Genomic DNA, 14,840 nt, shown 5'->3' on the forward strand with positions numbered 1-14,840 from the left:
GAGCGAAGGAGCCAAGCTAGCGGCGCGGCTGAAGCAAATGCGTAAGGAACGGGACGCTCGCGCTAAACTCAAAAAGGAAGTCTCGCCGATAGGAAGCGCCACATCATCTGCGTCCGTGCCCAGCAATCCTAACCAATATCAAGCCCAGAAACCAAATCGGCCGAAAAATAAAAAGAAAAAAGGAAAAAAGTAAAGTAGACTATAGTGCCGACATGTTATCCTGCTTTCTGTCAATTACATTAATTGAAGTTTCAAGAAGTGAGAACCGTGCATTCATTTATCACCTCTATACGAGACCTACAAAGCAATTACTTGTTCACTTAGAATACTGGTTCAGTCTGTATCGTGGCGATGGATTAGTTTGGGATTGGCTAGTCCTAAATCTCTACGTTACGGAGTGGTTGACGGCTTATTTTTAAAGTTGGTGTAAGGCATCAGGGTTTTTACGAAAAACAGGCATCTCCGAATTCACCAAAAAGCGTGTCGATTTCAACTATAGAAAAGATTCGTTGATACGGATTTCTTAAACACTCGAACGGAAGAAAAACGTCAAAATGCAGTAAGGCCTTCCTACTTATAGCGTTCCGGTTCTCAACGCACGATATGCCCACATTTTGCTTTTTCAGTTTTCCTGTGTTAGCGTTGAACAATAGACAGTCCACCAAGCACCGACTCACTCCATTCAATCTCGTTGACATCTAGAATTCATATCTCGGAAAAAGAAGAAGAAGTACATCTACTGTCCGAAGCAACTGAGATTCTGTTGTCGAAGTGGAGACGTCGAAACATGAGATCTATAGCAGCTTGCCTTCTGTCAATGACCATAACTAGTTTCCTTGAACGGAACGTTCGTGCAGGTCTGGTCCAAAAACTTCGGGGGGAGGCGAAGGGCACTCTTGGTCCTCACAGAAGGCGAACCCTGAGCCGTACGTTGTCCGTCGGGAAAACAGCGCTCTATTCCTTCACTTTTCTCATTTTTTTCTTGCTTTATGACAGAAGGAAAAGCAGGAGGAAAACCTAGGGGGAAATCAGGAGGAACGTCAGGAGGCAAGCGGAATTCTTACACCACGACCTCGAATTCCAGCTACCTAGGCTGCCTTGGGCTGAGCTCCTCTGCATTACAGGAAATTTGGATATTCCCGGGCGAAGCGCCAAAGTGCGAGTATAGCCATCACGGTAGTCAGTCTGGAGTGAGTTCATCGTCTGGGGCAAGTTCTGGTGGACGCTCTTCATCAGAAGGAAGCTCCGACACTGAGTCTTCTGCAGATGGCGCTTCTTGTGGTTCCGGTGGCGACTCGTCTTCTGATGATTGTTCAGGCAACGATATTCAAGACAATGGAGGCGACCAGAACGGAACCGGCGGTAACATAAATACCAGTGGAGGTATTGACGACTCGAATGGTTCTCATAACGGCAATGACAGCATCAACAACAACACCGAAGTTCAAACCAATACTACTGAGAGTGAAGGAGGTAGCTGGAACAGCAGCCACCAAAGTGGCAACTACAATACTGAAACAGGCAACAATAGCGAGATTGGAAGCAACGACAACGAGAATAACGGTAGTGAAGTAAACGACGGAAATGGTGGCAACAACCAGGAAAACGGAAACGATGACGGAACCGGCGGGGATAGCGTTGCAGCCGATGATGAGGTTGGAGACGATACGGAAAATGTAGGGGCGGACGATGACAGCAATTTTGGCGACGATCAGATAGGTAATGGAAACAATATGAATGATGGGGAAAGCGAAGAAAACGACAACAACGACGGTCAAGACGGGCAAAATAGTAAAGACGATGATTTCATTGCAGAAAATGCGGACGATTCAATTGTATCAAATGAAGACTTTGACAACGTTAACGGAGACAATGGAGATGGACAATCAAGCGAGAACCAAAGCGACGACCGAGAAACGCAAGGCAATAATTCTGGGCAAGGAAGCGAATCTAATCCTTATGCCGACTTTGATGTTTCTACTTGCGACACGTACGAGAATCTGTGGCTTTGGGATTTGTCGCTGACTTGTGAAAGTGAGAACAACCTCAAGACTTGTGAGTGCTCATTCGCACAAGAGCTATTGAGGCTTGGTATCCTTTCTTGTCAAGACGCATCGTTGTGCCCAACCAGTTGCTCGATCTGCAGCACCTGCATGAGGATTTTGGGATGTATCACCGGGAATGCTGAATTGAATGTGGCTTCCGACTCCAGCAACATTTTTCTTATCCTAGCTGCAGTAGCAAGCGTTGTAGTGTTTGGAGTGGTATACTACGCAGTTCGCAAGCGTTCAAACCCTTCGCCCGAATTAAATGCTCATTTAATGGGAGCCGGTCCTTTTCCGATTGAAGCCGGGAGTCCGGAATTGCCAGAGTCGCAGATTTGGCTTGCTCCAATAGTAGCACCCGCACAATTTCAACCGAGCTATTTGGCTGCCGTTGCTTCCAATGATTCTTCATTTGCAGAGCCTGCAACGGTGGTTAACTCACGAAGCCTGTCGTCTGCTTCCAGTGACGACAATGTTTGGCTTGCTCCTGTGGTGTAGTCTGGCGTTACAAATGCAGGGTAGCTCTATTTCCTTTACAATAATATAATGTATACTGTGGATCCGTTTGGCGACCTGATCTGACCGGCCTGAGGTGACCGGATGGTTTGAAAGCCGACACAAACTCTGGCGTTCACTACCTATCCATATGTGCTGGCAAGAGGTATTTTTACGGCCAATGAGAATTCGGAGGAAACAAAACCCGAATCATGCAAACTTGACATGTGTGACATACAACGAAACACACAGGGAAAAGCTTGATATCAAAGAAGCGCAGGAGTAAGGCGATACCGTTGGAAGGGAAATGGTAGTAAACGCAGAAGAGAAGACAATTTGTACTTCGTAGTTTTGGACAGCACTAACAGAAAATCCCAAGCTGTAATCGAGTCGTGAAAGCACTGTTTGTAATTTCTCAAACTTCAAGCAGCTGAGTTTTTCCCCGCACTGGCATTCTACGATGCCTGGAGCGATAAGCAAACTTAAGTGAAGCGAAATTCAGTGGTTCTAAGGAATGTCTGATCCCAACTTTCAATTATTATTTTCTCGCCCGTTAGCATCATTCGGTTTTAGATATAAGCGAGCCGAACGGCTCAACCTCGCAGTACAACTAAGGTATTTCACAGTCAATATAGCGTTGTATTGTTAGAAAAGCATCAGCCAGAGGCGTGATTTCCCCCTTAAATTTGTCGTCGTACAACGAACACCCGAGCGGCAGACTCTGGAACACTTTGCGAAGAAGGCGGAAACCAAATTAGGGTCTCTATTTTTGGCTGTGACCTTCCATACTGGTTTCGAGATCCGTCACACGAGGAATAAGAGTAATCATGGGAGATGACGATAACGATAACATGCAAGAATTGTTCATGGACGATTACGATGCTATTTTCGACGAGGACGTTCCTGCGGAAGAGCTCCTGTATCATGGCGAGCTCGCTGCGTTTCTGGGGTCATCGGCTTCGGAAGACAATCCTTCCGGCAACGACAGAAACAATTTCGGTGGCAGTGGACTCAGCGAGGAGCTCCTGTCATCAATCACACCAGTCGTGACGAATCTGGATAGACTGCGGCGGTCTTCCACATCCGAAGAACAAGGTGAACAAAACGAATGGAGTTTGCCGCCCCCAACTTGGCAAAGCGAAGAAGCAGATAAAGGTCATCGTCAAACGATGATTTTGGATATGTAAGGCAATACAGTGCTTTCGTTCTAGATTTCTGTTGTTTGGTCTGCTCATTTCTTCCTTTTTGGCAACGTCTTCTCTCTGCGTAGTGCACGCTTACTGCGGGCTAGGAAAAAGACACAGCCCTCGCCCGAATGGCTACAGCAACTTCCACACAAAGCCAGAAAGCTTGAAGAGCGGCTGTATCGGACGGCACCTTCGTTGGAATCCTATCTCAGCAAAAGAACGCTAAAAAAGCGGCTCGGGAAATTGGCACGAACTATTTCGAAACAGTATCAACAAGCTCGGGGTAGTAGAAGAGCTTCAGCAAAGCGCAATTCGGTTACATCCCAGTCCAGCAATTTTAGTTTTGCATCCCAACACTCCTTAGCATCCGCACGAAATTCGATGACATCTCACTCCGGGCTTGGGGAGTCCGGTACTTCACAGTTGGTCGCCAACTATCAGGCCACCGAAAACAGCAGCAGTACCAACAACGCGTTCAAGGGGGACCATGAAGTAGCCGGAAATCCAGGTATTGATCCTAACGTGGTATCGTCCTCCTCACAGCCACCGGAAAAAAATTTCGCGCCAACACCAAGACAAACTTCAGGGGGAAATCATGGCGACAGCGGTGTGAATACTAGGCACTTGGATGGAGCTAGTGGCAATTCACATGATAGTAGAAGTGGTTCTTCAACAGTCTCTACATCCGGCATGTCCGGGCTGGAGCGCCAAAAAGCAGTTAACGCCAAGCTTCAAGAGCAAATAATGCAAAACATCCGTCAACAAGAGGAATTGGTACGGAGACTGCAATCCTCTCGAGCGGCATACGGCAGTGGCTCGGCACACTCCGCTACTGGACAGGGAGCGTTTAGCAATGGTGCATTGGCCAACCAGATCCAAATGTCGAACATGACCGCGTCTACACCTTCGAATACGCATTTATTGAGCGGAATATCTAATCAAGTACCAGGAATGATGGCGAACACTATGACTGCCGCAATGCAACGAAGTCAGTTGGAGCATATGCAGCGCCAGGCAGCCTACATCAAACAGCAGGCGAATGCCGCTGGTGCTGCGGGTTCGTCCGGCATGTCACACATGAATAACCTCAACAGTATACACCCTTCCCAATTGGCTTTGCTGAATCACGGACTTGGCGGCAACGCCGGGCACATGCACCAGTCCCACAACGGGGCTAATACAATGGGCATGCAGCAATTCGCAAACGTTGCTGCAACGCAACAAGCGGCATTTCCGACACATGCTATATTAGCGTCTGCTTTCGGAAACGGGGGGATCATGAATTCCGCGCAGACGGCTTTGATGGGAGCGGTTGCCGCCAACGCGAACGGCGGAGCCTTTGCCAATCCAGCAGCCTTGGCTGCTATGCAAGCGCACGCAATGCAGCAAAACACGAATTCTAGCAACTCCGGTGGAAATGGTAGTTTTTCCTTGCCCCTGACACCACCGAGTTACTCGGATGCAGCTTCGACTTTGAACGATGCCCCTGCCAACGAGAAGAAGCGCAAGGCTCCGGAAGCATCACAGCTGTCACCAGAATCGTTCAATTGGTGATTGTATTGATTTTACTGTGTAAGTATGGGGACTCCTTGCACACAAATTGTGCGAAGAGTAAGTCCAACTCGTGGCCAGTCCTGGAGCTATGGAGTGGCTTCCTCTCTAGGGTAGCACTATTCTAGATCAAGGTAAATTCAGAGCTGGTGTAAAATATTTAAAACATGCAGGACAAGATCGGTCGGATAAATAGGATAGTTTACGGCTAGTGACGTCCTCGTACGAGCTAAACTTTTATTGTGTTTCATACCAATACTGTTGGTTGCTTGATATGTTTCCTTCACTTTAGAGTAGGGAACGGAAATGGTTACTGTAATGTTATTGCGTTCGTATTCACAGTCCGTTCCGTCAATTTTCGTCATGCTCTGTAGAGCGTTTCCTACCCTCTCGAACCGAAGCCGGTGCTTCTCGATTGTATGTATTGTTTGCGGGATTGCGCAATAGTTCACTGCCTGTCTCCTTGCGTACCGTAAATTTCGCCTTTCCAAACCGATTCGGACTGCGTTGGACGTATCTATCGTCCGTCTGCCGTTCTACAGCACGACTGGGAAACGCACACGCGTGTTGGGTCCGACCCGACCCACTCCTGAGCTGGTTGGAATTGAAGCAATCCATTTTGGACACGTCACATGTTCTGTCACATCCGGTTTACTCCCTAGGATGATATTTGAAGAATTATAGAAATAAGAATGAAAAGATATCGTCTGTCATTCCACTCGTGTGTCGGTCTGGCAGCTGCTCCCCATCCACATACGTGTTCCGCGTGATACGTACTGGTTTCCGCGAAAACGTGTGTCTGTGTATGAGATTTGGTGACCTGTGAGGGTGGTCTCGTCGGTACGGGACTGCAATGTATCTCATCGATTGGGCCTGAGCCATCCGGAGTCGTTTTGACTTGGTTGGTTTTTCGGGGGACGAGACCACTGACGTACGAAAGCCGGTGGAAGAGCATGGGGCGAGAAAAGAGGCTTCTAACAAAATGCAAATCTTCCCGGTCTCACGTCGCTCCACACACACGAGTCTCACAAATCCTCCGAGTTCGTCGATAACTTTGTACCTGACAGTTAGTTCACTCTACTTTCTTTTTTGACTCCATCATGAAGTTCTCTGCCGCCACTTTTGCTGCCCTTGTAGGATCTGCCGCTGCCTACTCCAGTTCTTCGTAAGTGGATATCTTGCCTGCTGCTGCTGTTGTGGCACGTATCGAGACACGTCGCGACGACGAAGAGCCGAAGGAAGGGTTCGGATCCAAGCCTACCGCGGTTGGTTGGAAGGAATACGCGTCAACTGTAAAAGCATCTCCGCACCGTAGTTCCCTTTGGTCTCTAGCCTGTATTACGCAAACGCAGGCGCTTATTCATTTGCTCATTCAAGTACTCACACGTATCCACTCACTCTCGTTGCTTTGACAGCTTTACCGGATCGGCCCTCAAGAGCTCGGCGTCCAACGATGCCTCCATGTCGATGGCTACCGGTATGGGAGTCAACGGATTCGGACGTATCGGACGTCTCGTCACCCGCATCATGATGGAAGACGACGAATGCGATTTGGTCGGAATCAACGCCGGTTCCGCCACTCCGGACTACATGGCCTACCAGTACAAGTACGATACCATCCACGGCAAGGCCAAGCAGACGGTCGAAATCGATGGCGACTTCCTCGTCTTGGACGGCAAGAAGATCATCACTTCGCGCTGCCGTGACCCCAAGGAAGTGGGCTGGGGCGCACTCGGAGCCGACTACGTCTGCGAATCCACCGGAGTCTTCCTCACCAAGGAATCCGCACAGTCCATCATTGACGGAGGCGCCAAGAAGGTCATCTACTCGGCACCCGCCAAAGACGACTCACTCACCATTGTCATGGGAGTCAACCAGGAAGCCTACGATGGTTCGGAAGATTTCATCTCCTGCGCTTCTTGCACCACCAACGGACTTGCCCCTATGGTTAAGGCCATTCACGACGAATTCGTCATTGAGGAAGCCCTCATGACCACCGTCCACGCCATGACCGCCACCCAGGCCGTTGTCGACTCCTCATCCCGCAAGGACTGGCGCGGAGGACGTGCGGCCTCGGGAAATATCATCCCATCCTCCACCGGAGCCGCCAAAGCCGTCACCAAGGTCATTCCTTCCCTCGTTGGAAAGATCACCGGCATGGCCTTCCGTGTCCCCACCATTGACGTCTCCGTCGTCGACTTGACCGCAAAACTCGAAAAGTCCACCACTTACGAAGAAATCTGTGCCGTCATCAAGGCCAAGTCCGAGGGTGAAATGAAGGGATTCCTCGGATACTCCGACGAACCGTTGGTCTCCACCGACTTTGAAGGTGACTTGCGCTCCTCCATCTTTGATGCCGATGCCGGTATCATGCTCAACCCCAACTTTGTCAAGCTCATCGCCTGGTACGACAACGAATACGGTTACTCCGGCCGTGTCGTCGACCTCATGAAGCACGTCGCGGCCGTCGACGCCAAGATCAAGGCCTAAACGCACAGCCGACTTGGGAATAAACACTTACTAGCGAACAAATTGTTGCGAAACATGGAGTTGAGCACCTCCATACGGTACGCCTAGGTATACATGTACTCATGTATGTATGCAATCGTGTTTGTACTTCCAGCAGCAACCTATTTGACGGATGCAAATAGGAAAGTAAATCAGGACTGTGGAAAAAAGGACACTAAGGTTTCTATATCAGACAATTATAGACCCAAGTCTTTTTTGAGTTTTTCAAAGTCGTCATCTACTTGCATCTCCCGTAGTCGTCGTTTATCGTCTTCGATGGACCACGTTGAACCGCTCGTTCGTCGGTGTGGCGGTACTTGCGTGTAACTGGTGGGCTGCGGTCGCTCCGGGGACGAACGAGGCGGCGGCGGCGGTGGTGTACTGGATCGCGTGGAATATGGCGAGGAAGATGAGGATGACGACCCACCGTAGGACGTTTCCTTACCGGGCGACGTCGCCGACGCCTGGTCGGAAGCAGATGTGCTTCGTCGATGGGTTCCGGTACGACCGCGTCGAGTGCTACCTCGGCCACGTCCAAACGAACCAAAACCTTCGTCTTTCCAGGCGTCCTCAGAATTGCTGTTGGAAGATGTCCGCGAACGAGATGACGAAGACGTCGAACCGGTACCGTAGGCCGTAGAACCCTTCGAGTCATTCGCTTCGCCAGCATTCGGAGAACTTGTTTTCGCGTAGGAATTATAATCTCCCGGACCCGAACTGGCCGCACTCCGTCCACCGGCACGTCGATCATTATCACCGCCCACAATAAGTTCCCTGTAGCGCGTCTGCAGAGATAAGAGTCGCTTCCGAGCTTTTTGCAAATAACCTTGAACGACCTTCTTGCGTGCTTCCAATTCGTCGACGCGTTCACCCAAACCAATCCGGTCACTGTATTTCGTGGCCAATTTCATTTCGGCTTGTACCATGACGAGGTCATCGTCGACCTGTTTGAGTTTATTGACGAGTTGTTGCACCACGAGATCGGTGTCGTCCATTTCGTCGGCGACTTGATCAATGCTACCCGTCCGCAACAAAATGCGTAATTGGGCGTCGTCATCGTCGGAGCCACCGGGGGTGTATCCTTCGACGTTGCGCTCCAAGAATTCGACAAAGTCCTTGAAAATACTCCCGCTGCCACCCGCCACGCTGGATACGCCGGCAGCGGCTCCGGCGGCCCCCTTGAACAAGTCCGCAAAGATGGCTTCGAACGAATCACCGCCGGCGTCGTAGTCCTGGTTATCCTTTTCGTAGTAGCCTCCTGGCATGTAGTCACGCCAATCCGTGGAAGCACGATTAGACGATCCCGTGGAGGTCGAAGACGTATACGACCCTTGGCGTCGGTGTGGGGGTTGCCATCCTCCCGTCCCACCGGGCGTGGTGGTACCGGTAGAACTACCAGCGGAAGTTGTTCCTCTATTCTTTCCCGACAACGTTTCGTAAGCCCAGTTGATTCGGGCGAACTGATCGGACGCTTTCTTCTTGTCCTTTTCTTCGGAAACATCCGGATGATACTTGAGTGCCAATCGCTTGTAGGCTCGTTTGATTTCTTTGGCATCCAACGTGACGGAAGGGTCGAGTCCGAGGACGGCAAAGGGATCGGACGACTGCAAATCGGGCTTGCGTGACGTGACCGCCATCCACAGGGTACTCCTTGTACGGGGGGTGTTCCTAGTGGGCCGTCGATGTGACGGTACACTCGTGTGGAGCTGCCGCCGAGCGAGAGATTGCTGTAGGTGTGGATGAGAATGAGAAACCGTAAATCCCGTAGCAAGCAGTGGCAGTAGTATGCAGTGGGAAAAGAACAAACACCAAGAGATCGAACAAGCGAGTGGGAACGTCAACCGCAACGGGGATCGATGCATACTGACACGTCGGATCGCAGCGAACTTCGGTGCACTCTACAGATTCACCATCCACTTTGGGAGTGTTTCTTTTTCTCCAATGGATCGAATCCGGCAAAAGCAGGAGCGACGACTGTGCTAGTGACTTCGGTAGGTATCCCGGTAGGATAAGGACAGTCTACGTTTCGTCGCGTATCGTAGGGATTGTTTACGGTTACCTGTCAACTGTCATCTGTGAATGTATGGGAGCTTGGTGCAGGTGATGCGATCCCAGGAACGGGAAAACACCGGGTGTAACGAAAAAAGAGGAACGGAATCGTGTCTGACGTCATCCAAATCTAGCAACCTTTTGATTGGTTTCAACACGTCGTGTCCGGTGAATACCGGTCAGGACGGCACTACTTACAGTTATCTGTCTCTCAAGAGAAGGGGTACCGGTGCCGGTACTCGCGGGTCCAGGAGTCCTTCGAACCGATGAATATAATAGAACAAGCAACATACGCAGACATTCGAACACCATGACGCTATCGCTACGGGCTTCGTTCTCCCTGCAAAGATCGCAAAACAGAAACACGACCTTGTCACTCTTTCTAATTCGTACTCTTGTCCCCATACTAATCTGGTGTACCTGCACAATTCTTCCCTGTGAATCCTCTCCTGCAGTTCAGACTTTGGAAGAAATGACGATTCAACAGTACGTACCGTTGGCACGGTGCATTGCCTTGCATTGGCACGTTGTAGATGGGACGAAACGTTGTGGTGGGATATAGGATTCGTGATTCGACGACGGTCTACTGTTTTACTGTACTGCTTGCTGAAGTGCACCCTTCACCCACTGTCATCATCCGTCATGTATTATGCGTGTCGTCTTATCCATTCGGCTCGCCACAACTTCTCCCACCAACAGTGTATTGATTGTAATCGCCATGGAGGCGGAAGCCAAACCCTTTGTGGAGCATCTCGACTTGCTCAAGGACGACAACTTTTTCCCATCCCATGTTCCCTTCCACGCCTTTTCTGGAACCCACAACGGCAGTCGGGTAACTGTTGTTACCAACGGCAAGGACCACATTTACGAGACAGGAGTGGACAATTGCGGAACCGTGCCGGCAGCCGTAGTTTCCTTCCTCGCATTGGAAAAGCTCAAGGATGTGCCGAGTTTGGTTCTGATCAACGCCGGTACGTGCGGAGGTTTCCAGCGCAAGGGAGCCGCCATTGGGGACGTCTTTTTGACCACCGGCGTCGCGAATCACGATCGTCGGATCCCCATTCCCGACTTTATTCCCTACGGCGTGGGCAAACTCGACACCAAGGTATCCGTGCTCAACATGGCTGCCGCCCTCGGCTTCAAGACGGGTGTTTGTACCACCGGAAATTCACTCGACAAAACGGAGGAGGACGACAAACACATGCTGGCTAACGACGCGTCCGTCAAGGACATGGAAGCGGCCGCCATCGCCTGGAGTTGTGCGCTGCACCAGGTCCCCTATCTGGGACTCAAAGTCGTCACCGACATTGTGGACGGAAACTTTGCAACGCAGGATGAGTTTTTGGAAAATTTGCACACGGCGTCCCAATCACTCCAAAAGGCCCTGCCCAACGTTTTGGAATACATTGTGGGCAAGCAACATCATGAATTGTAAACGCTGTATTTTACTTCTGTCGTCTACTCGTGTTTTGCTTTACACTTTTGAGATGCGTCACGTCTATCGTTGTTTCTAGAGTGAAGTGTTCTTTTCGTGTCATTCTTTTTCCACCAATCCATTATTGATCCAATCTCTTGAGAGGGAGGGAGAGACGCATTGGGAGTCAGTCGACAATTCGCTCGCACCAATCGGTAGTTTTGTCTGGCTGTCTGTCCTCTCTACGCCGATCTTTCACAGTCACAGTCAATGATATTTTCTGTTGGTGGCACGACAGGCTCTCACACGTCACAGTCAGGGTGTGGAACTCGCTTCGGTGAGAATTCGGCAGAGTACCTAAAGCTACTACTTCACACTAATGTAAAGTAACATATTTCCAATGTAAAATCAAAAGCGGACGCTAACAAAACCGCCGACGACCAACACAGAAACAAACACGTGTTGATTGTCAACCACTCTAGCATTCCGGAGCATGTCACTGAGAATGGCGGGTACGTTAGCGTTGTTCGTAACGGGAGCGACGACGAGAGCACTGGGTCGATCCGGGGGCACCTCGAAGCGACCTTTCTCGTTGCGACTACCTTTGCAGACGGGTACCCAGCCGACCTTGGCGCTTTCCTTATCGTCGTCCGCGTCCGCAAACAAACCGACTCTCTCTTTGACGGAACAAATGCGCAAAGAATCCGAAGCGGAACTCGCTAAACTGGCCCATCACTACGAAGATCGAGCCCGAAACGACCCAGCCTTTGCAGACCTGGCACCAATCATTTGGAAGACACTCGACGAAGCAACAGCTTTTGTGAACGATCACATTGAGACCATTATGTTTGATTGTGACGGTGTGGTTTACCGAACACCGGATGAGTGTCCCGGTGCCAAAGAATGCATACAACGTTTACTCGACAAGGGGAAGCGGGTGTTTTTTGTCACCAACAACGCCGCATCCAATCGATCGCAGCTGCGCGCCAAGCTCTCCGAAATTCTGGCGATTGAGAATTTGACCGACGATATGATGGTTCCGAGTTCCTATTCTTGTGCTCGGTTTCTGCAACGAGAAATTTTAGATCGAAAAGGGCGTGGCCGTTTGTTCGTCATTGGCAGTCGAGGCCTTTGTGACGAATTGGAGCAAACGGGTTTTGAGGTACTGACTGGGAATGGACCACTGGACAGCGACGCATCCATGACCAGAGAAGATCTAGCTACATACCCGTTCTCCGAGCATCCAGTAGACGCGGTCGTGGTTGGTACGTTGTTAATGGGCGAGGAAACGGAATTTTCACTTACATCAGTTCTTCCGTGAGACTGATGGTATACTCACTATTGGTTTCGCTTTTGTCGCTCGGCAGGTCACGACACGGCGTTGTCATTTCGTAAAATATGTATAGCCAATGTGCTTTTACAAATGAATCCCGACGCACCACTAGTTGCCACCAACAAGGATGCATTCGACTTGGTCGGTGTAGACGGACGACACATCCCAGGCAACGGATGTGCCGTAGTCGCGCTCGAACACTCTTCCAAACGAACGGCCATCAACGTTGGTAAACCGAGTGCCACTCTGGCCGATCTAATTGCTGCCGACCACGGCATTAATCCATCCAGGACCATGTTCGTTGGCGACCGACTGGATACAGACATTCAATTTGGTGTGGAGAATGGAATGCATTCTGTCTTAGTCATGACTGGTGTTACTACTGCCGACTCGATGGTCCAACTTGGGAACGGAACGAACGATGAGCCACTGCCGAACATTGTCATACCACATATTGGTCTTTTATACTAACGAATATCAAATCACAAGGAACAATTTGTCGTGAAGGTGTAAGCTTTGTATGACGGATGCTGCATTGATGAAAGTCAGCTCTTTGTAAAAAAGGAGCAAGCTTTCCGGCGTTTTTTCTTTCTACTTAATGGAAAGAGTTGAAGCGCACACACGGCGCAATCATCATGTTGATACACTGCAAAACAGACTTCGGCATTTTGTGAGAGCGGGCACGACCTACCTACGCACTATCCGTGAGTTTGAAGGAAAAGAGTACATCATTTTGACTCTGCACCAGTAGGGGATCTTTTGTCATTTTGAAGACTTGACTGAACGTAGCTCGTCAAAGAAGTACAATGGACAACTAACAGATATGAAAAAAACTTCAGCAAAAGTTCCGATCAAGATTATATTGTAATTAAGGATACTATGCCAATGCTGGAACTTCACATACGTAGTCTAAATGATTGTCGAAGCTGCAGATACGAGTGAAAGGTCGGAGTGGCGCAGAGCAATGCAGTATTTATCAAAAGTCCTAAATTAGAGTATCAGGTTTATTTACTCCCAAGCTGCAGCTTTTGTCTTTTCCCAGATAGCAGCAATCTGGTCTTGGATCTTTTGGACTTCCTCTTTGTTTCCTCTGTATATGTTTAGTTTGGCGAAAAAGACTTGTGTGTGAGAGACTAGCGAAGTCTTTGAAAGGATCCAAATCAATCCTAGAGTGACCGCAACTTACCGGCCTTCATGATACGGAATTTGACTTTCTAGCTTGGTAACTTTTTTGGCATCTTTCCTGTTCATGCAACAACACTTGGTTAGTGAGGATATGTTCCGAATTAGAAAAGGAGATAGTGACACCTTGAAAAAAACACGAGGCATGGTAGACACCACCAGTCAATCGCCCCACATTACCGTGCTACAATTGAATCCAAAAAGATTTCGTCTCGCTACAACGATGACCACGTGCTTGCTTCGACATAAAGTCCATGGCTTATATGCTTGACTGCAAAGGGTATTGGGCGAAGTAGACCAATTAAACAGACTCGAACAAGACCGCTGCGTTCTCGATGCGAATTCACAGTCAATACCCTATTGCGACAACAACGCGCACCGACATCAGAACAACCCAATTGGCATTGGTTCTACTTACTTGGAGAGGACGACCTCTTCTTCTTTCTTTGTCTTGGGCTTGGCCATTGTCGTACTGTTTGCGATTGGGAGGCGGAAAGGGGGAGGGTATGATTGCTTCGGTTTGGGATTTATGAACAGCCTTCGATCTTATTTTGGATACGACTGCTGATTGGAACCCAAAGAAGATACCTCTTATTTTTTGGATTTGTTCTTTCGTACGCAATCGATTCTACACTATATACTAGACATATACTGGTTACGCGTGAGGGCATCGTGTCAAAGGAGATGTCACCAACCGAATTCTGATCTAGAATGCGAATGGTGACACCTTTTCTAGACCGGAGTCTCATCAGGCTTTCGATGGTTGAAAGTCCGAAAGATACGGAATCGAACAATTGAGAACAGAGGCCTTCTTGGTCCGCTACATACTTTGTAAAAGAGTCGAGGAGGGAAGAACGATCGTTCTTTACTTAAGGATTCCGTGTCAATCCCAGTGTCGACGTTTCGCTCAGATCTGGTATTGAATGCGAATTAAATAGTTAGGAAAGAAGAAGCCAGCTTGACGTATCGATGTCTCCAATTATAGCAATGGAGCTGAGAAGATCGCTCGTGCGGTTCTCCCGCATTGCGTGTACCTTGTCTTTCCCTTACGCTCTTTCCCAAGTACCAATCTCCGA

At 49.4% G+C, this 14,840-nt stretch overlaps 6 protein-coding genes across 6 annotated transcripts; 5 read left to right on the forward strand and 1 right to left on the reverse strand.

Annotated features, from left to right (window-relative positions):
- The first annotated feature begins 417 nt into the window (after nt 1–417).
- PHATRDRAFT_48021 (predicted protein) lies at nt 418–2,881 on the forward strand. Its single transcript, XM_002182253.1, has one exon. The coding sequence runs from the start codon at nt 990–992 to the stop codon at nt 2,541–2,543; it is 1,554 nt and encodes a 517-aa protein (XP_002182289.1). The 5' UTR covers nt 418–989; the 3' UTR covers nt 2,544–2,881.
- Nucleotides 2,882–4,108: 1,227 nt separating this feature from the next.
- On the forward strand, nt 4,109–5,281 carry PHATRDRAFT_52325 (predicted protein; the record flags this gene model as incomplete). Its single annotated transcript, XM_002182254.2, has 1 exon — nt 4,109–5,281. The coding sequence occupies one exon, from the start codon at nt 4,109–4,111 to the stop codon at nt 5,279–5,281; it is 1,173 nt and encodes a 390-aa protein (XP_002182290.1).
- A 1,036-nt stretch (nt 5,282–6,317) lies between these two features.
- GapC1 (glyceraldehyde-3-phosphate dehydrogenase precursor) lies at nt 6,318–7,823 on the forward strand. The gene is made up of 2 exons (XM_002182255.1): nt 6,318–6,443; nt 6,694–7,823. The coding sequence occupies exons 1-2, from the start codon at nt 6,379–6,381 to the stop codon at nt 7,766–7,768; spliced, it is 1,140 nt and encodes a 379-aa protein (XP_002182291.1). The 5' UTR covers nt 6,318–6,378; the 3' UTR covers nt 7,769–7,823.
- A 133-nt stretch (nt 7,824–7,956) lies between these two features.
- PHATRDRAFT_48025 (predicted protein) lies at nt 7,957–9,856 on the reverse strand. The gene has a single exon (XM_002182413.1). The coding sequence runs from the start codon at nt 9,646–9,648 to the stop codon at nt 7,984–7,986; it is 1,665 nt and encodes a 554-aa protein (XP_002182449.1). The 5' UTR covers nt 9,649–9,856; the 3' UTR covers nt 7,957–7,983.
- A 628-nt stretch (nt 9,857–10,484) lies between these two features.
- PHATRDRAFT_14626 (predicted protein) lies at nt 10,485–11,270 on the forward strand (the record flags this gene model as incomplete). Its single annotated transcript, XM_002182256.1, has 1 exon — nt 10,485–11,270. One exon carries the CDS (start codon nt 10,485–10,487, stop codon nt 11,268–11,270), a length of 786 nt encoding a protein of 261 aa, XP_002182292.1.
- A 362-nt stretch (nt 11,271–11,632) lies between these two features.
- PGP_2 (phosphoglycolate phosphatase) lies at nt 11,633–13,053 on the forward strand (the record flags this gene model as incomplete). The annotated part of the gene is made up of 2 exons (XM_002182257.1): nt 11,633–12,514; nt 12,656–13,053. Exons 1-2 carry the CDS (start codon nt 11,743–11,745, stop codon nt 13,051–13,053), a joined length of 1,170 nt encoding a protein of 389 aa, XP_002182293.1. The 5' UTR covers nt 11,633–11,742.
- Between the last annotated feature and the right edge of the window lie 1,787 nt (nt 13,054–14,840).

Source organism: Phaeodactylum tricornutum, chromosome 15 (genome assembly GCF_000150955.2).
Source record: "Phaeodactylum tricornutum CCAP 1055/1 chromosome 15, whole genome shotgun sequence".
In the NCBI taxonomy this organism is placed as follows: Eukaryota; Bacillariophyta; class Bacillariophyceae; order Surirellales; family Neidiaceae; genus Phaeodactylum; species Phaeodactylum tricornutum.

Bases quoted from the DNA above. Each gene is read 5' to 3' on its own strand.
- PHATRDRAFT_48021 (XM_002182253.1), top strand. From the start codon at position 990: ATGACAGAAGGAAAAGCAGGAGGAAAACCTAGGGGGAAATCAGGAGGA.
- GapC1 (XM_002182255.1), top strand. From the start codon at position 6,379: ATGAAGTTCTCTGCCGCCACTTTTGCTGCCCTTGTAGGATCTGCCGCT. The intron at 6,444-6,693 runs GTAAGTGGATAT...TTGCTTTGACAG, and splicing joins GCTGCCTACTCCAGTTCTTC to CTTTACCGGATCGGCCCTCA.
- PHATRDRAFT_48025 (XM_002182413.1), bottom strand. From the start codon at position 9,648: ATGCATCGATCCCCGTTGCGGTTGACGTTCCCACTCGCTTGTTCGATC.